At 49.9% G+C, this 26815-nt stretch overlaps 1 protein-coding gene across 1 annotated transcript in view; it reads left to right on the top strand.

The window, feature by feature from the left end:
• GFRA2 (GDNF family receptor alpha 2) overlaps positions 1–26815 on the top strand; it is a 105224-nt gene that overhangs the window by 37938 nt on the left and 40471 nt on the right. The window contains exon 4 of the mRNA XM_025281819.3: positions 1629–1983. Within this exon, the coding sequence (XP_025137604.1) occupies positions 1629–1983 (355 nt within the window). The remainder of the gene's footprint in view (positions 1–1628; positions 1984–26815) is intronic.

The raw sequence follows: 26815 nt of genomic DNA, 5'->3' as shown, positions 1-26815 counted from the left end.
CATTCACTTCTCACTAGCATGTCATGGAGGGTGAGGGGCGCGTGCAGACTGAACTCCTGCTTCTCTGCTCTGTCATCAGGATGGACAAAAGACACTCTGTTGGTGGTGGTGGTGGGTGCCTCTGCTGTGTTTCTCTCAGAACAACTGAGACTTGGGGGGTGGAGTGGACACCACAGAAGAAGCCTGACAATTTCCAGGATTACAGCTTTGTGCCCAAGATGTTTTGCTCTGCAGATAGGGGCACAAAGCTCAAAGCCACAGCTCTAATGCCAAGGTCCCAGCATTCAGCACATCCGCACTTTGCTTGATGAGGGCTCAGCCCTGCTGGAGTCTAAGGCTGGCCTTCAGCCTTCTCCTTACACTGCTGAGCTCCCAGTCCAGTGCTTGCTTTCATTGCTCTCGGCACAAACCGGGCACAGTGGCACCCCCCACCATGGGGCCTTTTGGAATGTGTGGGGACAGTTTCAGTGGTGACAGTGGTGGGGATGAGGATGGTGATAGTTGTTCTGTTTGTACCCTGGCTACTGAAGATCCCAGAGTGAGAACTTCCTAAGGGCTGGCAGTGCCCCTGATCGGAAGCCCTGTTCACGTGTGTGGCTGTTGGGTGCCCAGGGACTGGTCTTGCATCAGCTGCCACCCTGTTTTGTGCTCTTGAGCCAGTCCCTTTGTTTCCCCATTTCCCACTTTCGTGAACAGAGCCATGAACACCCAGTTGCTTGCTTTTTCGTCTTGTGATAAGATTTTTTTTTAAATCAAATTATAGTTGATTCACAACATTGTGTTAGTTTCAGGTGTACAGCAAAGTGATTCAGTTATATACATATATATTTTTTGAATTATTTTCCACTATAGGTTATTATGAAGTGTTGAATATAGTTCTTGTGCTACACAGTAAATCCTTGTTGCTTGTCTGTTTTAAGTATAGTAGTTTGTATCTGTTAATCCTATACTCCTAATTTATCTCCCTCTCCCCTTTCCCCTCTGGTAACCATAAATTTGTCTTCTGTGAGTCTGTTTCTGTCTTGTATATAGATTCATTTGTATTATTTTTTAGATTCCACATATAAGTGATATCATATAATATTTGTCTTTCTCTGTCTGACTTACATCATTTAGTATGATAATCTCTAGGTCCATCAAGTTGCTGCAAATGGCATAATTTCTTTCTTTTTTACGACTGAGTAGTATTCCATTGTATGTATACACCACATCTTATTTATCCATTCATTCTGCCCGTGGACACTTGGTTATTGTAAATAGTGCTGCTTTGAACATTGGGGTGCATATATCTTTTTGAATTAGATATAATCTTTTCTGGTTATATGCCCAGGAGTGGGATTGCTGGATCATATGGTAGCTCTATGTTTAGTTTTTTTAAGGAAACTTCATACTGTTATTGAAATAAATTTTAAATAAGGCTTTGGATTAACAGTTGTCATCCTAAAAGCACATCGTAGGTACAGCTTGCTCTGTGGACCCCCATGTTAACTCACTTGATCTTAATCACAGCCTTAGGCAGGAGGGCTGCTAAATAATCTCCATCTAACAGATGAGGAAGCCAAGGCAGAGAGCACAATGACTGGGGGCTGTCCCCATCGTGGGCTGACTGCCCCCTTCCTTCCCTCCAGGGACAGGGGCAGACCCGGCGGTCAGCACCAAGAGCAACCACTGCCTGGATGCCGCCAAGGCCTGCAACCTGAACGACAACTGCAAGAAGCTGCGCTCCTCCTACATCTCCATCTGCAACCGTGAGATCTCGCCCACGGAGCGCTGCAACCGCCGCAAGTGCCACAAGGCCCTGCGCCAGTTCTTTGACCGCGTACCCAGCGAGTACACCTACCGCATGCTCTTCTGCTCCTGTCAGGACCAGGCGTGCGCCGAGCGCCGCCGCCAGACCATCCTGCCCAGCTGCTCCTACGAGGACAAGGAGAAGCCCAACTGCCTGGACCTCCGCAGCCTGTGCCGGACAGACCACCTGTGCAGGTAGGGGCTGCTGCAGCTCCGCGGGGATCCGGTAGGGGGCGCTCTGCCCGCTCTGTGTTCCGGTGTCTGCTGGGCTACCATCGTGAGCCGAACAAAGAGGGTGACTGGGATATGTGCAAAATGTATTGTCATCCATCCATCCATCCATCCATTCATTCATCCATTCATCTGTGCATTCCTTTATTCACTACAAATTTATTGTGCTATGTGCCCAGCTTCATGCTAAGCACTGTGGGGTAACCAAGATGAACCACTGTAGGAGCTCCTAATTTAAAACCAGAGACCCTAGAACCTGGAGTAAGAGAGGAGCTTCAGTGACTTTAAGTCCACCTTTCCTCCTTTAGGGAAGCCCCAGCCATTATCCCATTATCCCAGTGAGGTCCTCTGACCATCAGGGAAGGGCTCTTGCACATCCCAGAGGCAGCTCCTTCACACTGAGAGCTGAGCTCAGCAAATGCTGGATGGAGTGTGGAGCATCTGATGGTCCTGGGTCTGAGTCCTGACTTTTCCACTCACTAGCTGTGTGACTTGGAGCCTGTTTTTCAAATGTCCTGAGTCTCCATTCCTTTACTCGTGAAATGGGAATAAAACACCCACATCACAGCATTATTATGAAGATTAGATGACATGTGTGTTAAAGCTTAGCACAGAGTTTGGCATAAGTAATTGCTTAATGAGTATCTAATTATTTGGAAGGTTTATTTTGTTAAAACGAATTGAAATGTGTGTCCATAATTCTCCTGTTTTTCCTGTTTGTTATTAACATATATATCGAGCCTCTGTGGCATCCAGTGAGTGGTTCTAAAGCATGGGCAAGCAGAGGTGAACACAATGCTCTTTGAGTAGCACCCAATCCAGAAGGGTGACAGAGGAGGGGAGCAGGGATCCCAATGCCGTGGGCTGAGAGCTGTGGGTTCCCGGAGGCAGGTGTGTACGGAGAGGGCCTTGCCTCAGCCTGGGGATACAGAGGACAGGACCTTGAACTGAACCTTGGAACATGAGAATGAGAAAGCCAGGGAGTGAGTCTGGCATGTAAATACAAGGAACACACAGTGAGTCCACTTCTTGTAGAGGGCAGCTGTTAAATGGACGTATGGATGAACATCTTTTTCAGATTATATCTTGTGTTACTTGTATGTGGGAAAAGCGTATGCGAAGGCTGGAGGGTAGGAGAGAGCCTGGGGTTATGGGTCCCTGTAGGTGGTGGGTGCACGTGGAGCTGGGTCCTGGGGAGGGGAGGTCAGAGGTGTGGCTGCTGGGGAGATAGCAACTGCGATAAGCAGATAAGCAGAGCCTGCTTACTGCATCCCAGACAGCAGTCTTTTATACAGTTTATCTCATTAGTTCTTGCAACAAGGCTATGAGGAAGGTTCTGTTATCATACTTATCTGCCAAATGATCAAATAGAGAAGGCAACTTGCCCAAGGTTGCACAGCTCCATTGTTTCAGAGCTGGACCCTATCTCCAGTGTTTTCCTCCAAAGTAGCACCCTGGTCTGGGTGCTGTGGGCACCCAGATAAGATAGGGGCTGTGGGCATGGAGAGAAGTGTGTCAGTTCAGTATCCATGAATCAGTATCAGTGTGTAAGTGTATGAGCACATCAGTATTAGAAGTGTATCAGTGTATGACAGGCCTGGGGACTGGTGGAAAGTTCCCTGGAGGCAAGGCCATTTCTCTTTTGTTTTCTCCACACTTGGGATGGCTCAGATGGTAAAGAATACACCTGCAATGTGGGAGACCTGGGTTCGATCCCCGGGTTAGGAAGATCCCCTGGAGAAGGGAAAGGCTACCCACTTAAGTATTCTTGCCTGGAGAATCCCATGGACAGAGGAACCTGGTGGGCTACAGTCCATGGAATTGCAAAGAGTCGGACAGGACTGAACGACTTTCATTTTCACTTCCACTTTACTCCACACTTCGTCCTGCACATGGAGCCTGGCTCATGGCAAGCACTCTGTGAACAGAGTTGAATGAATATGTGAATGGTGGCCACCATGTTTCCTCGTTTGATAATTATGGGGCAATGGAGCCATTCAACAGGCATGTTGAATGTGCAGCATGGACTATTGCCATTCCCAAGATGTCTTGGGGGCATCTGAATCTATGGTCCTGGAGCTCAATGAAGAAGCTGGAGTGGAGGAATGGGATTGGGGTTGTTTTGGGGATCTGGGAGAACAGGACTACAGAGGGAAGGGAGCTCCTGGCCTGTGTGGCTGAGGGGAGGCACTGCCTTGGTTTGGAAAATGAGCTAGAGTTTGGAGAAGGACTGATCCCTGTGGGGCTGGAAAAGCCTGAATAAGGTGGGCTTTTCTTTTTTGCTTACTTAAAGAAACATACCTTATTGCCTACAAAAACGATTGGAGTGGGCTTCCCTGATAGCTCAGTTGGTAAAGAATCTGCCTGCAATGCAGGAGACCCCAGTTTGATTCCTGGGCTGGGAAGATCCGATGGAGAAGGGAGAGGCTACCCACTCCAGTATTCTTGGGCTTCCCTTGTGGCTCAGCTGGTAAAGAATCCGCCTGCAATGCAGGAGACCTGGGTTCGATCCCTGGGTTGGGAAGATCCCCTGGAGAAGGGAAAGGTACCCACTCCAGTATTCTGGCCTGGAGAATTCCATAAACTATATATAGTCCATGGGGTCATAAAGAGTTGGACAGGACTGAGCGACTTTCACTTTCACATTGATTTAATGGAGATGAGTTTGAGCAAACGCTGGGAGATAGTGAAGGACAGGGAAGCCTGGTGTGCTATGGTCCATGGGATTGCAAAGAGTTCGGACACGACTGAGCAACTGAACAACAAGGGAGGACAATACACATAGCTCCTAAAGAGATGGGAGAGCATGGAGCAGGGGGTTTAAACAAGACTATTGGGAGGATCAAGAATGAGGTGTCCCAGGACCTGAGGGCTGACAGTTTCTGAGAGGCACTGAGCCAAGCCTGTGAGTGCCAAGCATCATGCTGTAAATTTAGACAATGGCAACTGTGGGAGTCCCAGGGAACATGCGGTGTCTGGATTACGAGTTGGGTCCCATGTAGGAAGTTCCAGGTCCTCCCAGATGTGGCTGGGTGAGCTTCTGGTCTAGAACCAGGGTGTTCTTCTAATGCATCTTCCACAACTCCGGTCCCACCCAGCTCCCATCCCCAGGCAGATTTAAAGAGTGGTCCTGCAAGTGGGACTCCAATGGCTCAGCGGGTAAAGAATCTGCCTGCAATGCAGGAGACACAGGAGATGCAGGTTCAATCCCTGGGTTGGGAAGAGCCCCTGGAGAACAGAATGGTACCCCATTCCAGTATTCTTGCCTGGAGAATCCTGTGGATGGAGGAACCTGGTGGGCTACAGTTCATGGGGTTGCAAAGAGTCGGACACGACTGAGCGACTAAGCACGCGCCTCCAAGTGGGAGGACCAGGGATGGAGGCAGAACCTGAGTTTAGGGTGAGTCTGGCGGGATCTGGGGATCCGTTGCAGTGTGGCCACGTATCCTTGGGGAGCTCTGCCTGTGACTCAGTGTGGGAGGTGGGTGGACGAGGTTGCCATGGTGACCCTGCAGCCGGGAAGCCTACCTTCTGTGCTTGCCCTACCCCTGGTCTCCTGAGAAGTCCTGGGTGACTGTTTCATTGCCTATGCCCTGGGCTTCTTCACTGATCAAACAAGGATGCTCCCCATTCTCCCAGGACACTTCCTAGTCTTTGGGTCTAAGTCCATCACACGGCTTTCCTGTCTGCCTTCTCCCCGTGTGCTTCTACTTGAGGTCATGTTTCCAGAGAGGTGAGCTCCTGGTACAAGAGGAAATGACCTGAGATGCCTCATTAAGGTAGATGGGGTGGAAGGACGGGTTTGAAGGAGAGGAGCTGACTTCTTTCCATGCTCTTGCAGGCTTGGCTTACTGACGCCTGGACCCTGCCTCTGTGGTCTGTGATGAGCCCAGGGAGTGAGGAGTGCCTGGGGAGGGACCCCTGGAGACCAGGTAGTTCTCCACTGTGCCCTCCTTTCCCTCCTGGCCTTGGTGACCTCCAGGTTTCTGCCCACCTGATGGGCACCACAGGTGGACATCTTGACTGTGAAAGAGGGAGAGCCCAGTGCCATTGTGTTTGGAGCAAGAACTGGGGACCCTCAAGTCTTTCTTTCCTGGTTACTTTAACGGGTGGAACTGGCCTTGATGGGGGTCATGGGAGAGCCTCTCTGGGCTGACTCTTTGGGAATGCGGCCGTGGCAGGCATCTGCTAGAACATGCCCCACACTCTAGGGCTCTAGTGCCCAGTTTGCACTTCACTGGACCTGTTGGCCCCCCGTCACCCTTCAGCTCTGGGACTTGGCTCAGCTGTGCCAAGGCTTTTGTTTGAGTGAATCTTGGCCCAGGACTGCTGTGGGGGGCAGCTCTACAAGACTCCCTTCACCTGGCACGACATTAAAGCAAGCCCATTGATGTGCTGTGCGCTGCCCCTAGCAGCAGGCCTCGTACATCCCGTGTGATATTTAACAGACTCTGCTGTGCTGTCTTATGACTGTCACTAAGAACTAAACAGAAGGGCTTGAAGAAGCTTTGGTTAAACAAGGGTATTTTCCTGCTGGGGCCCCGGGGTGTTGGAAGCATTTCTAAATCCTTCCCCTGCTCTTTGGGCCAGGATCAGCTTGGGGTCAGAGGGAGGGAGCCTCTGAGAGTGGAAGCTTCCTGCTTGAGCCATGGGTCCAACTCATCTTGAAATTTCACCCTGGGAACCCTGCCTTCTACTTTAATCTAGTTTATGTCTCATGGGCATTGAGTGCTGTGGACTTAGGACTAGGAGAGGCTTTTCCTTTCAAAGGCTTCTGATGTGGAGTCTGGAAAGCCTGGAGAATCTCCTGGAATGATTCAACGGAATTTGGCTAATTTCCCTTACCCCAGCCCTTCAGTGGCCATGACCTACTTCCTTTTTAGAACAAACTTTTGGTTTCTACTTTCTCAGTTTACAGTCAATGCAAGGATGGTCCAGACTTTGTGTGTGTGTGTGTGTGTGTGTGTGTGTGTGTAGGGTGCGGTTGTGGGGCTATGGGAAGGATGATTGTGATTGTGCTGTCTTGTAAACTGTGTGCCTGTAGGTCTTTCTTAGAGAGGCCCCCTAGAATGCCCTGTTCTTCTTGGTCTGCCAAGAGGATATGGATATAAATAACTCAGGGCTGGCCCTGTGCCACATCTCCAGCTGTAATTTAACCTCTGGGTGCTGAGGACGTGTATAAATAGTTTTCAGCCTGGGGCTACCCTAGCTGGGCTCCTTTATGCAATGGACATTGTCCTTGTCCGAGAGTGTTGCTGGGAAGGTGGAGGGGTTGGGGTCCCCTGTCTCAGCTGTCTGCAGGGAGTGGGGAGGTGCCCCTTCAGCAAGACCCTTGCCCCCTTGTCTAGCTTGAAGTGTGTCTGGTATCTGTAAGCAGTGTAGATGGGCAGGTCTGGGTTTGATTCTTGGCTCTCTGAGGCTGTCCCTGAGCTCCTTTTGGACTCTACAGACTCTGTTGGCTGATGTTTTCAGCAGGTTAGCTCAAAATGGTTATTTTCATAGGTGGTTGGGGGGCTTTCAAGTCTTTCCTTCTTTAAAAGGAGAGGATCTTGAATATCTTGAAATCATATGTAAAGTTTTATGTGTATTTTCTGGGGAGAAACTTGCTGCTTTCATTAGATTCTTAAAGGATTCCTTGACCTCCCCCAAATTAAGAACGTCTTCCATCTCCAGACGTCCAACTTGAATTGGCTGCCTAGAGGATTATGAATCTAGCAAAGGGAGCTGTGATTGATTAGTGATGTCTGCCACTGACATGGAAGGGGCAGAATCATGGACGGGCAGATCTGCTAGAACCCAGCTAGTCATTCCTGGGACCACTGGTTCACCAGTAGCAGGAGGAATGGGGGTCCTGGGGTCATTCCTTTATTCATTTTCTAAAAATTTTTTAAAATTTATTTATTTATTTTTGGCTGAGCTGGATTTTCTTTGCTGCACGTTAACTCTAATTGCGGTGAACGGGGCCTACTCTTCATTGTGGTGGGCAGGCTTCTCATTGTGGTGGCTTCTCTTGTTGTGGAGTACAGGCCCTAGGCGCACGCGCTTTAGTAGTTGTGGCGCATAGACTCAGTTGCCCCATGGCATGTGGGGTCTTAGTTCCCTGACCAGGGATGGAACGCGTGTACCCTGCATTGGGTGGTCGATTCCTAACCACTGGACCAACAGGGAAGTCCCTCCTTTATTCATTTGATGGCTGTTTGTTGATCATCCACTCTGGGCCAGGCTTCATGTTGGGATTGGAAAGTTAATGAAGTAGGTAGAGGCCCTTGACAGTCCAGTGACAGGACACACATGACTGACTGCCTCTGCAATGGGGAAGAGCCACACAGTGAACTAGATGGTAGCATTTCCACTCAGCTTCTCTTGAAATCCCAGTTCTGCTCTGCTCCCTACCAAGCCATCCCTGGGTTACCCTGGTGGCGCAGAGAGCAGCTGTTTCTTGGGGCAGATGAGCCACAGACAGATGAGCCTTGTTCAGAGGTCCATCTGGCCTTGGAGCAGAGCTGTGCCCAGGAGTGCCATGGGATAAAGAGGTCATCATCCTCCTGAAGAAGACTCAACCAGCAAGGTTGCAGTGGCTGGGGAGGGGCTTGAGAGGGGCTTGGAATCCTTTGTCTGGCCAGAGACTGTGAGACCCATCTTCTCCTTGGGGATCCCATGCTGGCTTCTGCTACTGGCCTTATTAGGGGTTCTGCTCACCCTTAATCTTTGGACCAAGAGTGCCCAGAGTATTCCTCTTGGAATTTCCTGTGGCAAATTGACACAAGGCTGGAATGTGGAACATTGTTAAAGGCTCTGGGAAAACAAACACAGAGAGAAGCTGCAGCCTAGATATTTAGTTTGCAAGATAGGGTTTCCATGACTTCTTGCTCTGGCCACTACAGGGAGGTCAGAATGACTGGACAGACAGCACCTGTACCTTTTACCATCAGGGCTGGTGTCTGGACACCTGGGCTCCCTAAAGCTCACACCCCAGAGAGAGGGGATGCACCCCTTGTCTAGCTGAGGCTACCACTGGTGGAGTTCTGAGTGAGAACCCGCTCATCCCTGGGTGATTGGCAGGAGGAATGGCCCACTGTGAGGGGATGCTGCTTATGCAGAGAGAATCAGAGTACAAGTCAGGCAGGTTTGTTCACACTAGAGGTGCCACCTGTGATTGGCTGTTGTGGGTGGGGCAGGGCATGCTCTCAGCTACCCAGATGCTGCTTCGTTCACTGGGCTTCTTGATATTTCTGCTTCCACCCAGTGGATAGAGATGTGGGCTTTTTCCTTGCTGCTGTCTCTATCCACTGGGGCTGCTATAACAAAATACTATGGACCAGAGCGTTTACCCAACTTTCTTTCTCACAGTTCTGGAGGCTGGAATCCAAGGTGAGGGTGTCAGCACAGTTGGGCTCTTGGTGAGGGTCCTCTTCAGAGTAGTGTTCTCATGTGCTCTTCCTTGGCTGGTGCTCGCCCAGAGGGACTGGGTGTTTCTACCTCTTTTCATAAGGCTGCTAGTCCCGTCATGGTGCTCTACCCTCATGATCTAATTGTTTTTCAAAGACTCCACCTCCAAACACCATCACATGGGGAATTAGGGTTTAACAGATCAATTCTGGGGGGACACAAGCATTCAGTTTGTAGCACCTGGTATGTGTGTGTTAGTTGTTCATTCGTGTCCAACTCTTTGTAACCTCATGGACTGTAGCCTGCCAGGCTCCTCTGTCCATGGGATTCTCCAGGCAAGAATACTGGAGTGGGTGGCCATTTCCTTTTCCAGGGGATCTTCCCAATCTGTGGATTGAACCTGGATCTCCTGTGCTGCAGCAGATTTTTTTAACCACCTGAGCCACCAGGAAAGCCCTAGACTTATACTTCATTCAGCATCTGTTTGGTTCTCATCTCTCTGAGCCCTCTCATGGCCTCTCCTTCCATTGATGCATTCTATTTTTTTATGTAGACATTGTTTGTTTTAATTCTGTTGAAGTTTAGTTGATTAGCAATGTTGTGTTCATTTCTGCTGTACAGCAAAGAGATTCAGTGATACATACACATACATTCTTTTTCTTAGTCTTTTCCATTGTGGTTTAGCATAGGATGGTGAATATAGTTCCCTCCACTATGCAGTAGGACCTTGTTGTCACTGATGCTTCCTAGAACTTGTCTGCATCCTTCGTGTGGCACTGACCATGTGGCTTTCTGTTGACACTTTATCTTCCCAATTTGGTCTCTTTTAAAAATATTCTTATATATAATATATGGATGTGTGCTCAGTCACTTCAGTTGTGTCCAACTCTTTGTGACCCCATGGACTGTAGCCTGCCGGCCTCCAATGTCCGTGGGATTTCCCAGGCAAGAATACTGGAGTGGGTTGCCATTCCCTTCTTCAGGGGATCTTTCTGACTCAGGGATCAAACCCATGTCTCTTACATCTCCTGCATTGGAAGGCAGGTGCTTTACCGCTAGTGCTACCTGGGAAGCTCGAATATATATATATGTACCACTATATATATGTATACATATATAAAATTTATTTATTTATCTAACAAATATTTATTACGTGCCGGGCACTGTGCTAGACACTGGATATAGATACTGGAGAGCACAATAGAGATGGTCCACATCCCCTTGGAGCTTATAGTCTGATGGAGGAGATAGACAATAATCAAGCAAACAATGCATATGATTAACAAGCAACACAGTATATATGATAATCAAGCAAAGTATATGATTAACATCTTTGAAATGAGCAGGATGTAGAAATAGAATGTAATGGGGGAAGAAGAGGGGACCTCCTTGGGCAGAGCGGTCAGGGAATATTTATCTGCAGGGGTGACATTTAAGCTGAGACCTGAAGAGTGAGGAGCCAGAAGAAAGACAGGTGGGAGAAAGAACATCTCACACAGAGGCAATAGCACATGCAGGAACTGGTTGAGGGGAGAAACTTGGCATTTCTGGGGCCGTGAGAGGAGGCTCATGTGGTTGGAGCTGAGGGAACCAGGGAGAGACCTACAGGCAGGGCTAGGTCACATGGGGCCATCCCAGCCTGGGGCAAGGAGTCTGGATTTATTCTTTTTTTAAAAAAACGTTTATTTGGCTGCACTGGGGTCTTACTTGCAGCACGTGGAATCTTCAGTTTTGGTATGTGAACTCTTAGTTGCAGCGTGTGGGATCTAGTTCCCTGATCACGGATTGAACCTGGGGCCCCTGCATTGGGGGCGTGGAGTCTTAGCCACTGGACCCCCAGGGAGGTCCCCAGAAGCTTTTTTTCTTCTAAGTGTACTCAGAATAAATCTAGAGACTTCCCTGGTGGTCCAGTAGCTAAGACTCCACGCTCCCACTGCAGGGGGCCTGGCTTGATCCCTGGTAAGAGAACTAGGTCCTATATGCTGTAACTAAGAGTGTGCATGCTGCAGCTGAAGATCCCGCATGCCACAGCGAAGATAGAGGATCCCGTGAACCGCAACCAAGACCTGGCACAGCCAAGCGAATAAACAAATATTAAAAATAAATAAATAAAAAGAAGGAAGCTTCTGAAGTCAACTAGTAATATTATCTAAAGTGTGATAATAGATGATGACTCTGGCTACTGGGTGGAGAATTAAGGGAGGCGGCAAGAATGACCTCAGAGAGACCAGAGAGGAGGTTGTTTAAGTATCACTAGATCAAAGATGACAGCAGCCCAGGCCAGGAGGGTGGCTGTGTGGAGTGAGATAAGTGGGAAAATCTGAGGTATTTTCGAGATGGAAATGATGTACCTTGATGTGGGAGTGAGGGAGACAGAGGAGCTCAAGGAGAGCTCACGGGTTTCTGGCTTGAGCCACCTGGTGGGTGATGATGCCACTTTCTAGGATGGCGAAGTCTTGGAGGGGGAGAGTTCCATTCCAGGCATGTGAATTTTGAGATGCCTTTGAGACAGTCCTATCTGGAGCTTGACTGGTGTTGTAAGTTCTGGGGGTCATTGGCATATTTATGGTGTTTAAGGCCAGGGGACTGTGTAGGTTTTCCTAAGGAGAGGCTAGCATGAGAGGAGGCCCTAAGACTGTGCCTGCCCTCCTGGAAGTGCATGGTAAGGGTTTGCAGGTGTTCTTATGGCACACCAGGAGTCAAAGGAGATTTTTGAGAAAGAAGACGTGGACAGGTGTGCCAGATGCTGCCAATAGCATCTGGTGAGGAGAGGCAGGTGACCACTGGATTTGGGAGAGTGGCGGATGTTGGTGACTTCCTCAACAGCAATTTTGATGCAGTGATGATGACAGAAACCTGATCAGAGGGAATTCCCTGGCAGTCCAATGGTCAGGACTCCGTGCCTTCACTGTCAAGGGCCTGGGTTCGATCCCTGGCCCGGGAACTAAAATCCCACAAGCTGCATAGCCACAAAGAAAGAAACAAAGAAAGAAAGAAACCTGATCAGAATCGTGGCCACGGGCTCAGTTTCTCCAGCCACAGCCGAAAGACTCCTTACAATGTGGGAAGAGACCTTTCTCTAAGTGCCAGGCTCTTCTGAACAACCTAGCTGGCTCACCCTCTTAGAAAAGATGACTCTGGCGCTGCCAAGAGGAACTTTGCTTCTTCAGCATTCTTCATTGAGGGATTCTTAGAACAGCCTGAGGAGTGCCTAAGAGGTGCGCCAGGCTGCCTGTGCCGGATCTCCAGTCTGTGCTGGTTGGGGCTGTGATTTCTCCTGTGGCCAGCCAGGATGTGGTCTTTGCCTTCCCAGGGTGGCATCTGCAGAGGTGAGAAATCCTGCCCTCCTTCTTTTTAAGTAAGATTAGCCTGGTATTCTGGGGCCAGCTGTCCTCCTCAGGGCCCTTTCAGGGGATATCTTAGAAGACCCAGAGACCTACAAATGGCTCCATTGTCCCAGGGTGTCTGAGGTGAGTAAGCATAGCAGACCACCATTAGCACCCTCCCACCTAGAGAAGAACTAGGACATTGAATTAAGCACCAAGGAACAGTAAGATCCTCAAGTGGTTGTTCTTGTTCAGTCACTAAGTTGTGTCCAACTCTTTGTGACCTCATGGACTGCAGCATGCCAGGCTTCTCTGTCCTTCACTATCTCCTGGAGTTTGCTCAAACTCATGCCCATTGAGTGGATGATGCCATCCAACCATCTCATCCTTTGTCACCCCCTTCTCCTCCTGCCGTCAGTCTTTCCAAGCATCAGGGTCTTTTCTAATGAGTCAGTTCTTTGCATCAGGTGGCCAAAGGATTGGAGCTTCAGCTTCAGCATCAGTCCTTCCAATGAATATTCAGGGTTGATTTCCTTTAGGATTGACTGGTTTGATCTCCTTGCTGTCTAAGGGACTCTCAAGAGTCTTCTTCAGCACCACAGTTCAAAAGCATCAATTCTTTGGTGCTCAGCCTTCTTTATGGTCCAGCTTTCATATCCGTACAGGACTACTGGAAAAGCCATAGCTTTGACTGTGTAGACCTTTGTCAGCAAAGTGACATCTCTGCTTTTTAATGTGCTGTCTAGGTTTGTTATAACTTTTCTTCCAAGGAGCAAGCATCTTTAATTTCATGGCTGCAGTCACTGTTTGCACTGATTTTGGAGCCCAGGGAATAAAGTTTGATTCATATGGAGTGAGAGGGAAATATGGGGAGAGCTGCTCGCACCTGGCCCAGGATGCATTGTACTTGTCCAGCAGGATCCTCCGGAGCACGGGAATTCTCCAAGCATGGGAATTCTCCATCACTTGGCCTTTGGTGGGCTGGGGGTGCTTAAGAAAAGACTCCCTGGATGTGTTCTTCAGAGGGGCTGGAGTTGCAGCCCTGGCTTCAGATCCTTACCTTGGCAGTTGTGAGAACTTGACTGGGTTTTTTAACATCACACAACCTCTGTGCTTCTTGTAAAAATCAGGACAGTTATAGCTACAAGGAAGCTTGGTCCCTTATTCCCCAGGACTTCTGGGGTGCTCCATTGCTAGGTACTCAGCACCCAGGATGCTGAGTTAAACCTTGGGCTGTGCAGGCTGTGAGGTGGAGGGCCAGTGCCCAAGGCTGGCAGGGGCCATCAGGGAAGGCAGCTTGGAGGAGGTGTCTGAGCTGGGCTTGAAGGAGGAGCAAGCAGGCCTGTTCTAGAAGGTGGCCCTTCTGGTTCTCTTGGGGGTTATGTGTGTCTCAGAAAGGAGGGGCAGGCAAGGGAGAATCAGCTTATAAAACCTTTGTGCATTCAGCCAAGGAGTCTGATTTTCTTAGAAGACAACAAGGAGCCACGACGTGTTTAAGGCAGGAGACCCAGTACTGTTAGTGCTTTAGAAAGGAAGATCCCTTTGGCCGCTGTGCACACAATGGGTCAGAGGAGAGAGGGGCTGGAGACGGGGGTGTCCTAGGGGCCCACTGTGATGGGGCCTGAGATCAGGAGTGCCAAGCCAGAGGGTGTGAGGGGTGAGGCCGGTTCCCAGAACTAGCTGGATATGGACAGTGAGGGAGTGGGAGGAGGCAGGTGGACACTGCAGTCTCTGACCTGTTGACTGCCTGGCTGACAAAGTCATTACTACCTGAGAGATGGGAGCAGGAGGTCTGGGCATAGTGTTAATGTTAGTCTCTTCAGTCGGGTCTGACTCTTTGTGACCCCATGGACTGTAGCCCACCAGGCTTCTCTGTCCCTGGATTCTCCAGGCAAAAATACTGGAGTGGGTTGCTTATGCTCTTCTCCAGGGAATCTTCCCAACTCAGGGATTGAACCCGGGTCCCCTGCATTGCAGACAGATTCTTTATCATCTGAGTTACCAGGGAAGCCCCAGTCTGGGCATAGAGGGAAGGTGTTTGGGTTTTGAACTTATTTGTTGGGAAGCCTTTGGAACAGGCAAGTGGAAATGTATACGTGGGAGTTTGGGAGAGAGGTCGAAGCTTGAGATTGAGATTATGGGATTAAGTGAAATAAAGCTGTGAGGAAGAGCCTCTGGGCACAGAGGCGCACAGTAAACATTAGTCCCTTCAAAGAGCTTGTAAGCTCGTTTGGGGAGACAAGGCTCACACGTGTGGAAACATTTAATATGAAGAGGAGGCCCTGCTTAATTAAGTGTTGTAAGGATTAAACTGCCTGCTGTGGTTGTTCAGAGGAAGGGAGCCGTGTGGCTGGAAGAGCCATGTTAGGTGATGTGGGGTGGGGATCCTGCAGCTGTGGGGGAAGGAAGCTTCCGGAACGGGGCAGAAGGGGAAACCAGACTGGACATGGATGTCCCAGAAGACAGCGATGTCCTGCTCGGAGCACAGGCGCCAGTGGAGGGAGGAGTGTGTGTGTGTGTGTGTGTGTGTGTGTAACTAGAGCTCTGAAATGTTCTGGGGGGACACTGGGAAGATAGGGACTCCTGCAGCCCCTCCCAGCCTCCCACCTGTCAGTTCCTAATTCCAGCAGACTCCAAACTTGTTGCTCAATAAGAGGAAGAAACAGAGGCAGGTGAAGAGTCCTGGTTTAGGAGTTATACTAAATCCTAATATTATTGCGACTACCTCGGCCCATAACTAACTCTATGATCTTGTTGGAAACTGGAATGAGTTATCTTGTTAGGTAGGAGTTCCCCATTCTAAGGGGCTTCCCTGGTGGCTCAGATGGTAAAGAATCCGCCTACAATGCAGGAGAGCCAGGTTCGATACCTGAGTCAGGAAGATCCCCTGGAGAAGGGAATCGCAACCCAGTCCAGTATTCTTGCCTGGGAAATCCCATGGACAGAGGAGCCTGGCAGGCCATAGTCCGTAGGGTCACAGAGTCGGGCATGACTGAGCGACTAAGCGCATGTGCCCCATCCTAAGAGGTACAGAGCAGAGGCTGGGGGCCCCTTGCCAGGCCTCACATGAGTGTCAGGTTTGGGACTTTTGTCCCTTCTGAGCTGGTGTGATTGTGAATCTCTTTTCTCTCAAGTTCAAATGAAGGGAATGGATCACATGAACCAGGAGGCCCCTGTGCTCCCTTCTCCTCCCTGCCCCTCCCCTTCCCTATCTTCCTTCTCCTTTTCTTTTTCTCCTGGTTTTCAAAATGAACTTCACTTTCCTGCTTTTGCTAATTACAAAAGCTGTATGTGCTCGCCATAAAACATAATTCTGCCAAGACAGGAAGGTCGACTCAAGAAAGTAGACATTATCCGCAAGTCCAGCACCCTGAAATCACCCTGAAATAAGTGTACGTTCAGGAGAATGTGTACCTCCAGGCTTTAATACTAGGCATCCACATATTTTGACAACAGTGATGTTGTGTAGTGTATGCTGTTTTATTAGTGCTTTTTCCCCTCTATATTAATGTTTAATGTATTGGCTTGTCCAGGTTTACTGGTTTTGGTGGCAGTCTCCTTTTCTCTGTGGGTGACACGCAGAACTTGCTATGGTTGCATGTGGACATTTGCTCTGTCATGTAAGAATCTCATAATTGGATTGGAGCTTGGCATGTGGAAGGGGGCAGACATTCTGGGCCCTGGGACAGAAGGGGACACTTAGGCAGCCAGAGAGCTGTTGTCTTGTGGACTCAGGCCTTCCTTGTGATGCAGGGGAGGACAGGTGACTGGGCTGAGCCGGGGTCTTCTCGGTGGGTAGGTGTGTTTCTGGGAAGTTTCCATTTGTGAGTTTGGGTTGTTCTCTGCTGACAGGCCGTTCAGGAGCTGGTAGTCATTTCCTGTAACTTCTAAGGGCAGTGCACAGGATGAGGACTGTACTAGGGCATCAACTTGAGAATGGAAAAGGCAGAGGCCTCTTAAGCATCCAGCCGAAGACAGAAGGCGATGCCTGAAGTGGAAGGTTTTAGGAGTCAGTATGTGTATTGGCATTGTTAAAAAAAATCAGCTGGCTGCTAATGTGGAGATCAGAGCTGCAGCCACAGTGGAGAGGGCTGGAGAGTGTTGACGGGCTGAGCCTGGAAGCAAGGAAGGTCTGGGGCAGTGGCATATTTTCTCCATTCGCTTTTCTAAGTGTTTGTTTCTCAGGGGGAGTTTTAAGTAACCGAGCAAGGATCATTGCCTGCGACTTGCTAATCCTCCCCTCGCTGCAGCAGAGATGATTGGAAATCCCTAAGAAATCAACAGATAGTAGCTCCCAAGTGGTGAGCAGTGAGCTCAGAAGACTCAGGGCTGCAGCAGCCAAGGTCATTAAGCGGCCAGCTCTCTCTGTTGCCATTGGAAGGAGGTGTGGAACTGTGCTAGCAGGAGAGGTGGGCTTTTACCTTCTGGAAGATGTGCAGGGAAGACATCTGGGCAGGTGGACAGGTCTGGGGGCCCCTGCCTCCTCCTTCCCCTGCCGGAAACTCATGCACAGATTCCCAGGGAGGAGGAACCACTTTGGCCACCTCTTGGCGACCTCTTCTGTCTCCTTCTTTTTTGGGCTCATTGTTTTCTAGTTGTTTTAATTCGCACCTGTGTCTTTAAGGAAGTTGAGTTGGCATAGGGGAGCCTCAGATAGAGCTCACCAGAGCACCTGCACTGGCCCAAGATGAGGAGAGAGGGCTCTGGAGATTGCCACCCACTGGCCTGATCACCCCGTCTCCTGTACGATTGAAGGAGGTGTGGCTTGCAGGGAGCCTGTTGTGAGGCCATGTGCCGGGGGTGCTGGCCGGAGTGGGGCCTGGCCTGCCCTGCCTGCAGTGAGCCTCGTCCTGATTTGTGATGGGAGGAAGGTGTGCTGTCTGAGGAGGTGGCAGCTGTGGACAGAGCACAATATCCTTGTATCTGAAGGTGGAGCCTGGGGGACCCATAATTCCGCCTGGCAATAGGCTTGAAGCTCTTTCCCCCCTCCCCCCAATTTCATTCTAGAGATGAAGAAGCTGAGGGCCAGAGAGGTAGAGTTACCTGCCCACAGTCACACAGCTAGGAAGGGACAGGACTCAGGCAAAAGGTCAGGTCTGGGCAGCACCCTGTCCTGCGAGGTGGCTTGGCATGGTGGAGGGCTGACTGGACAGGGATGTCAGACACTGGGGTCCCAGACTTGGGACCTGGAACATCTCTGAGGTTCCTTATTTAAAGGAAATGTGCCTGCATGCTCAGTCATGTCCCATTCTGTACGACCTTATGGACTGTAGCCCACCAGGCTCCTCTGTCCACGGGATTTCCCAAGCAAGAATACTGGAGTGAGTCGCCATTTCCTCCTCCAGGGGATGTTCCTGATCCAGGGATGGAACCCATGTCTCCTGCGTTGGCATGTGGGTTCTTTACCACTGAGCCACCAGGGAAGTCCATTTAAATAATTTGTTGTTGTTCAGTCACTCAGTTGTGTTTGACTCTTTGCGACCCCATAGACTGCAGCACCCCAAGCTTCCCTGTCCTTCACCATCTCCTGGAATTTGCCGAAGTTCATGTCCATTGAGTCTGTCATTTAAAGAACAGACAGAATCAAATCTGTCTTGTCTACCTTTTGGGGCTGTTGTAGAATAGGAAATGAGAGACGATCCAGGAAGGTACTTGGAATGCTGCAAAGAATCTCCCCCTTCCCATTACCCGCCCCCCCCCCAACCCCTCTGACTGCCTCCCACCCTTCCCAGTCATGTTTAAAGGCCTGTACCCTGGAGAGGAAAGTGGGTAGAGATGGGTAGGTCTCCCCCACAGAGGGAAGGGGCGGAATGTCAGGAAAGACTCAATGCTTGAGTCCATGCAGAGCCCTGGAGATGGCTTTTGGCTTCTGGCTGTGGACAGAAGGTCTAAGACCAGTTGGATCATGGGCTAGACCAGACCTCTGCTTCCTTCCTTTTCCTTCCAGCTCTTTGCAGGAAGCTCATCAGACAGTCCTGAGTCCCTTTTGTCCTGCCAGAGTCCCAGCTGTTTGTCCATGGCACAATGAAGGCTGGGCTGGGAGAGGTGGGGCGTGGGGTGCCCATCCTGGGGATCCTCAGTCCAGAGCCCCTTCCCCATTCTCCCTTTCTCCATAAGGGCTCACACCTGCATTGCTCCTGTTCCCCCACTGCCCTCCCTCCCCTCTGGATCAACCTCCCAGAGGTCAATGGCAGAAATGAGGGGGGAGAAACAGAAATGATGATGACTTTGATTTTCTTCTGTCGGAGCCTGGGGAGGGTGGTTGTTTTGCTTCCTGGACCTCAGTGGAGAATTCTCTGCCAGACAATCATCTCGGTGCTTTCATTGCTTTCTGATGCTCCTCTAACTGCACAGGGTCGGCTATTAAATGGTCATCAAACCTCAGCCTCTATCCCATCAATAGTCATAAAGTTGGGGAGATAAAAGCCATCAGTTTTCCATTATAACTGAAAGCAACACTGTAGATAGCTATTTTCTGAATGCTGCAGATAGATGTATTTTAACTCGAGCAGGGTTTGCAGTGGCCCCCAGCTCAGCTGTGGGTCCTGCTGGGCCCACGATAACCTGTCAGGTGGTTAAAATGGGGACGGGGCCAGGCCTTTCTCTCTCTTTGTCTTCTTTCTCCTGGGAGGATTGAAACACACATCCTCAGGTATAGGGTGCTGGGTGGGGGCTGCCGGGGGTAGGACTGGGGGCTTCTTCCCTTGGTTCTGACCAGATGCTGTGCATAAATGCCAGGGTTGTCATCTGCTCATTCTAATGAGAAATGACCCATCTTTGCCTGAGCTTGGGCTGTGGGCAATCTGGGGGGCTGGATCCAGAGTAGATGCCTGGTAAGTTGATAGGGGGTCAGGGATTGCAGAGGGCTTCCGAGGTGGCTCAGCAGTGAAAAAAAGCCTCCTGCCAATGCAGGAGATACGGGTATGATCCCTGGGTCAGGAAGATCCCTGGAGAAGGAAATGGCAACCCACTCCAGTATTCTTGCCTGGAGAATCCCATGGACAGAAGAGCCTTGTGGGCTACAGTCCATGGGGTCACAAAAGAGTCGGACATGACTGAGCGCGCGTATGAGTGCGCGTACACACACACACACACACACACACACACACACGTGGGGCCGAGGCTGGCTCTGGAGAATGGGAACGGCTGCAGCCTGTGGAAACTGGGAGATGGATGCGGACCGTCGGGAGGGTGGCTGCTCCTGATATACAGTCTCTGCAGCTCCTCCCAGATGAGCAGGCCATTTGGAAATGGATTTTGCAATCTAACAGCTTGGCAGTGAGCAGCCATCAGATAAGTCCTCCGAATGAACTTTTCAAAGCACTCAACCCCAGGACCCTTCTGCCTCTGGTATCAGAAGAATCTAGGATCTGAGACCCCCCATCTCACACTCCTGCCTGCAGCCTCCTCTGCTGGCCTCCTGCCAGGCGCCTGGACCCCAGCCTCCCTGGATGTGTAACTTGTCTCTGCTCTCCCTGCCTCTGGGGTCCAGTGGGAACCGGCTCCCCTGCCTGGGCCTTCCTGCTAATGAAATGGAAGGAGCCTGTTGATCTTAGCAGACCCTTTGAGGCCACCGGCTCTTTGAGGTTTCTCTGTCTTCCTGGAGGCTGTGTTCTCTGTTGCCAACACCCGCTCGTCTCAACCCCCTTCAGAGCTCTTCTTAGAATGCACTGCGGTTGTAACGTGTGGATTTCACTGGACAACACTCCTGGGTCAGATCGCATTTCCTGATCTTTCTTAGTCGCTCCAGCTTCTCCCCGCCCCAGCCTGGCTGGCAGGAAATGCAGCCCCAGTGAATGTAGCTTCCTTGTCTGTGCCCCTTCCGCCCCCCTCCCCGGGATCTAGGCTCAGGCGTGGGAAGCCTCCAGGGGTGAGGAGCTGATGGTCCACCCTGTGGTGTTGCCCTGCCCACCAGCCTTACCGTGTGGCCCAGACGCACCCCCCCTCCCAGCCCCCACAGTTGTCATCTCCACTCACCCCAGACTTGCTCAGAGAGACCCTCCACCAGGCACTACCCTCAAGGCCGTGGGGCTCCCAGTTCAACATCCCCTGGGGGTTCCTCACAAGGGCTCAAGGAGTCCAGGTTTCCTTCAACTTGGGGAATGGCCTTCTCTCTAGCTCCAGTGGGCTTCTCTGCCTTCCGTCTCCATCACCAAGCCCTGGCATCTCCTCTTCTTGGTTTGCCTTTCGAAGGTTTCTGAAAATAAGCCCTCCTCTGGGACTTCCCTGGTGGGTCCAGTGCTTAAGAATACGTCTTGCAGTGCAGGGTTCGATCCCTGGTTGGGGAACTAAGATCCCACATGCCCTGTGGCAACTAAGCTGGCATGACACGACTAGACAATGAGAGAGTCCCAACAAAGAGCTCGCATGGCAGAAGCAAGATCCTGCGTGCTGTACCTGAGATGGCGCAGCCAAGTAAAACAAAGTAAGTCCTCTTCTTAGCGGCAGGGACATTCAGGCCTCCCGGCCTCAGATGCCTGCTCTCCTTCGCAAGGGAACGTGTGGGTATCGGGGGAGGAAGGTGAGAGCACCTGTCATTATTCAGTTCATCTTCCGTGTCTTCTGCATCAAGCTCTTCGGCCTGCAGCTTCCATGTGGCCTGCACGCTGTGCCAGCACACAGACCCCTGCCCCTAGCCCAGGGCTGGCATGATGCAGGGCGCCAGAAATGCCTGGTGAATCCTAAATGCTCTCTGTGGCCTGCAACAGAGATTGCAGGAGGTAACTTAACCTTTTCTTAATGACACAGTGCTCTCCTTGACTACCGGTTAATTCACACAGATGGCACCCACTATGCCTTAGGTATTTCTTACAGGAGACTGTTGGCCCCTGTACTAATTAGCCTCAGACACCGTGAATCTTGAGTCACTGTGTTTTGCTTTTCTAGAATTTCTGTCTTATCCCTTGTGTCTGCCGTCACTCCTTGCTGAAGGTTCTCCCTGCCCCTGGGAGTTTCCCTCTGTCCCCTATTTTCTTTCCCTGCTTTTCTCTGGAACAGAAAAACCAGATCACCTGTGTGTTCAGATTATCTATGCACTAGGCACCATTAGACCTGAAGCGAAGTGATAAAGGATTTTCTTAGGAGTAAAATATCTTTTCTAGTGTATAAACACTATACTCTCCACTCAGGCGGCTTCCTTGTTCTTGGCGGGCTGCCTGAGAAGTGACCTACAAAAGTGCTGTTACGGTAGAGCCTTTCAGATTAAAAAAATATATTTTAAGATGAAGGGACACAAGAAAAGGGACACGAGAGCATATTAAGGACTTTTGGAATGAGAGTTGGCCACACGGATGGATAAGGAGAGGCGAACTCTGTTCTCTTTGCAAAGGATATGGCCAAATCTTCATCATTGGTGGTTTTCCCTGTTGACCTTGGGCAGCAGCACAATTACACCTTTTTTGTCACAGACAGTGGGCCTGGGGATTCGGATGAGGGGGGTTTGGGCCTAGGAGGGGCGACAGTTGCCCCACCAGCAGCGGATATCGTCTCATCCAAGGCTGTTGCTTCTGCATCGTGTGACAAGTGAGCACCCGAGTTGCTGATGGTGGCAGTGAGGTTGACCCAGGCAGGGTGCTGTAAGGACCAGGTAGAGAGAGTGCATGGCCAAGGGCCTCTTTTCAGAAAGTAAAAAAAAAAAAAAAAAATTAATTGAAATATAGTTGATTAACAATGTTGTATTAGTTTCTGAGGTGCACTATATATATGTACACACACACACACATACACACACATTCTTTTCTTTTTCATATTCTTTTCCATTATGACTTATCACAGGATACTGGCTATAGTTCCCTCTGCTATACAGTAGGTCCTTGTTGTTTATCTATTTTACACCTGCGTGCATGTGAGCTAAGTCGTTTTAGTCACGTCCGACTCTTTGTGACCCTATGGATTGTAGCCCGGCAGGTTCTTCTGTCCATGAGATTTTCCAGGCAAGAATACTGGAGTGGGTTGCCATTTCCTTCTCCAGGAGATCTTCCTGACCCAGTGATTGAACCTGTGTCTCTTGTCTCCTGCACTCACAGCTGGGTTCTTTGCTAGTGCCACCTGGGAAGCCCATTTTACATAGAGTAGTGTGTATGTGTTAATCCCAAATTCCTATTTTATCCCTCCCCCTTTTTTCCTTTGGTAATCATAAGTTAGTTTTCAGTGTCTGTGGATCTGTTTCTGTTTTGTAAATAAGTTCATTTGTGTCATATTTTAGATTCTGCATTTAAGTGATATTGTATGATATTTGCCTTTGTCTGGCTTACTTCACTTAGTATGATAAACTCTAGGTCCACCCACGTTGCTGCAAATGGCACTAGTTCATTCTTTTTTGTGGCCTAGTAACATTCTATTGTATGTATGTACCACACCTTCTTTATCCTTTCATCTGTCAATGGACTTTTAGGTTGCTTCCATGTCTTGGCTATTGTAAACAGGGTAGCAATGAACATTAAGGTGTGTGTATCTGTTTGAATTATAGTTTTGTTCAGATGTAAGCCCAGGAGTGGGATTGCAGGATCATATGGTGACTCTATTTGTAGTTTTTTAGGGAACCTCCATACTATTTTCCATAGTGACTGTACCAGTTTATATTCACATGAGGGAAGTGTGAGCTGGGGTGCTTTCAGTAGCTTGGTGGACGGGATGAGCCCTGGACCAGAAACCCTGGATCCTGCTCCTAAACCAGCCCCTTCTCTCTGGGAAACCTCAGGGGTGCTCTGTATCCTCTCAGCATTGGCTCCTTTATCTGAAAGGCAGGGGGATGAAGGAAATGATGCTTATCCCAGCTTACATGCTGCATTGACTGTGACTTGCCCTCTTACCAGGATTTGGGCGGGAGAGAGGGAAGTATGTGATGGAGAAGAACTGTGGGGTCAGGGCATTGGTAAGCTTCCTGCCACCCAGTGAGGTCCAAAGTGCCTTTGTCTCATGATTTGTAACTTTATATGGGAAGATGCAGGTGGAGGGTGTGTGGCCTCAGGAGGGAGGTTCAGGGACAGAAATACCGGGTGAGGCGCCACTGGATCAGCTGAGCCGTTGGGAGAAGTGCTTTCTGCTTGGATGACTGTGCAAGGCCAGACTCAACCTTTCTGGTGTGTGGACAGGAGCAGAAACAGGGGCTTATGCAGAGCAGCTTCCTCATTTCTGGAGTGAGGAGGGGTTCGGCTCACTGGTCTCCAAGGTCCCTCCTGACCCCAAACACTGAGAACCAGAGAAACACCTTTACAGTTCCCCCTCTTGCCAGGAAGAGAGGATGTTGGGGGTCTGCCCACTGGCTCGTCCCCTCTTTAGATGTCCTGGTTGGGGTCCAGATGATGGGTCATCCTTCCAGAGCATCCTGGGTGGTGCAGCTCCCTTTCTAGGTTGTCCATCTCTGAGAGCAGGGCCTTGGGTCTGTGGGAGCAAACAGGAGGAAAGAGCTATTCTCTGGTGACTCCACCCAGGGGGTGCCCTTTAGGGATGGTGGTGGGAGGAAGAGAGATACAAGTACATGTGTTCTCTTTGATGGTTGGATAGAATCACTGCCTCAATGGACATGAGTTTGAGCAAACTCTGGAAGACAGTAAAGGACAGGGAAGCCTTGAGTGCGGCAGTCCATGGGGTCGCAAAGAGTCAGACACGATGTGACTGAACAACAACAGGATTTATTTATTTATTTTTGGCTGCACTGGGTCTTGGTTGCTGCATGCAGGCTTTCTCCAGCTGCAGCCAGCGGGGGCTCCTCTCTAGTTGCAGCGCGAGGGCGTCTCATGTTGGTGGCCTGTGTTGCAGAGCACAGGCTGTAGGCCGAGTGGACTGCAGTGGCTGCAGCGTGTGGGCTCTACAGCGCTGGCTCAGTGGTTGTGCACGGGATTAGTTGTGCAAGCGTGTGTATTCTCTGGGGGATGAGTGTGTGTTCAGAGGAGGGTGCATGAGCAAAGGCAAGTGTGTCCCCATGGGAGAGGGAGCTTCTATGGGAGAGCAGGTCTGTGAATTTTATCAACCCACTCTCTCAGTTTCTCTGAACTGTAGATGCTACTTCTGTAAAGAAATTGCCATCCTCTTTAATAATAATGAAACCCCGGCTCTCCACAGTAAAAGGTGGAGAGGTCTCCTGGCCCCTACCCTCCTCTCCTGGGCCCCCCTTCCACTGGGGCTCTCTCTGGGATGACCATCAACACTTCCTTCCTGTGATGGGGTGGGGGAAGCCCTGTTTGCCTTTAATACTCAAGCTCCAATGGTGATGCCTCTCCACTTTCTCACAGCCCAACTAGGATCAGTTGTTAATGACACTTAAATAAAGAGAGACTTAGGGAAGGGAACACAGAGGTTAGCCTGAGCCTGGGGTGTATCTGTTTTCCTGAGACCAAGCATCTCTCTGCCTTATCTCCGTCGTACTTTGGTCTTGGGCTACTCCACGTGGCAGGCGCCACTTGGCATCTGCTTCCCTGGGCACAGGCCTTAGACTCTGCTGGCCAGACCCCAGGGGGCCTGGCTGCCCAAGGGGACCAGTCCCTTCCCCTTATCACTGCTGCTAGGGATATCACTCCCTGGGGAGACCAGTCTTGCCCAGAAGGCTGTGCCTTCCAAGGTAGGTGACATTGATGGAGCTGTGTGTTAGGTGCCTGTCACTGTGAGGACTTGTCATACTCAGTTAGCCGCAAGTGCTCTTTATTTATTTATTTTTATTTTTAAGATTTTTCTGGGGGATGTGGATCACAATAAACTGGAAAATTCTGAAAGAGATGGGAATACCAGACTGCCTGAGCTGCCTCTTGAGAAACCTGTATGCAGGTCAGGAAGCAATAGTTCGAACTGGACATGGAACAACAGACTGGTTCCAAATAGGAAAAGGAGTACGTCAAGGCTGTATATTGTCACCCTGCTTATTTAACTTCTATGCAGAGTACATCATGAGAAACACTGGACTGGAAGAAGCACAAGCTAGAATCAAGATTGCTGGGAAAAATATCAATCACCTCAGATATGCAGATGACACCACCCTTATGGCAGAAAGTGAAGAGGAACTAAAAAGCCTCTTGATGAAAGTGAAAAAGGAGAGTGAAAAAGTTGGCTTAAAGCTCAACATTCAGAAAACTAAGGTCATGGCATCCGGTCCCATTACTTCATGGGAAATAGATGGGGAAACAGTGGAAACAGTGGCAGACTTTATTTTTTGGGCTCCAAAATCACTGCAGATGGTGACTGCAGCCATGAAATTAAAAGACGCTTACTCCTTGGAAGGAAAGTTATGACCAACCTAGATAGCATATTCAAAAGCAGAGACATTACTTAGCCAACAAAGGTCCGTCTAGTCAAGGCTATGGTTTTTCCAGTAGTCATGTATGGATGTGAGTGTTGGACTGTGAAGAAGGCTGAGTGCCAAAGAATTGATGCTTTTGAACTGTGGTGTTGGAGAAGACTCTTGCGAGTCCCTTAGACTGCAAGGAGATCCAACCAGTCCATTCTAAAGGAGATCAGTCCTGGGTGTTCTTTGGAAGGACTGATGCTAAAGCTGAAACTCCAGTACTTTGGCCACCTCATGCGAAGAGTTGACTCATTGGAAAAGACTGATGCTGGGAGGGATTGGGGGCAGGAGGAGAAGGGGACGACAGAGGATGAGATGGTTGGATGGCATCACTGACTCGATGGACGTGAGTCTTGGTGAACTCCGGGAGTTGGTGATGGACAGGGAGCCTGTCGTGCTGCAATTCATGGGGTCGCAAAGAGTCACATATGACTGAATGACTGAACTGAGACCAGTTTTAAAGTCTTTATATTGAATTTGCTATATATAATTGGACTTCCCTGGTGGCTCAGATAGTAAAGAATCTGCCTGCAATGCAGGAGACCCGGCTTCAGTCCCTGGGTTGGGAAGATCCCCTGGAGAAGGGAATGGCTACCCACTCCAGTATTCTTGCCTGGAGAATCCCATGGATGCAGGAGCCTGGTGGACTATAGACCATGGGGTCGCAAAGAGTCGGACATGACTGAGCGACTAACACTTTCACTGCTTCTGTTTTATGTTTTTTTTTTTTTTTTTTTTATCTGTAAGGGGTATGTGAGATCTTAGCCTTCTGACCAGGGAATCTTCCCCTGCATTGGAAGGTGAC

The sequence above is a fragment of the Bubalus bubalis genome, chromosome 3 (assembly GCF_019923935.1).
Source record: "Bubalus bubalis isolate 160015118507 breed Murrah chromosome 3, NDDB_SH_1, whole genome shotgun sequence".
Lineage (NCBI taxonomy): Eukaryota > Metazoa > Chordata > Mammalia > Artiodactyla > Bovidae > Bubalus > Bubalus bubalis.
This window is presented reverse-complemented; position numbering and strand designations above follow the sequence as displayed.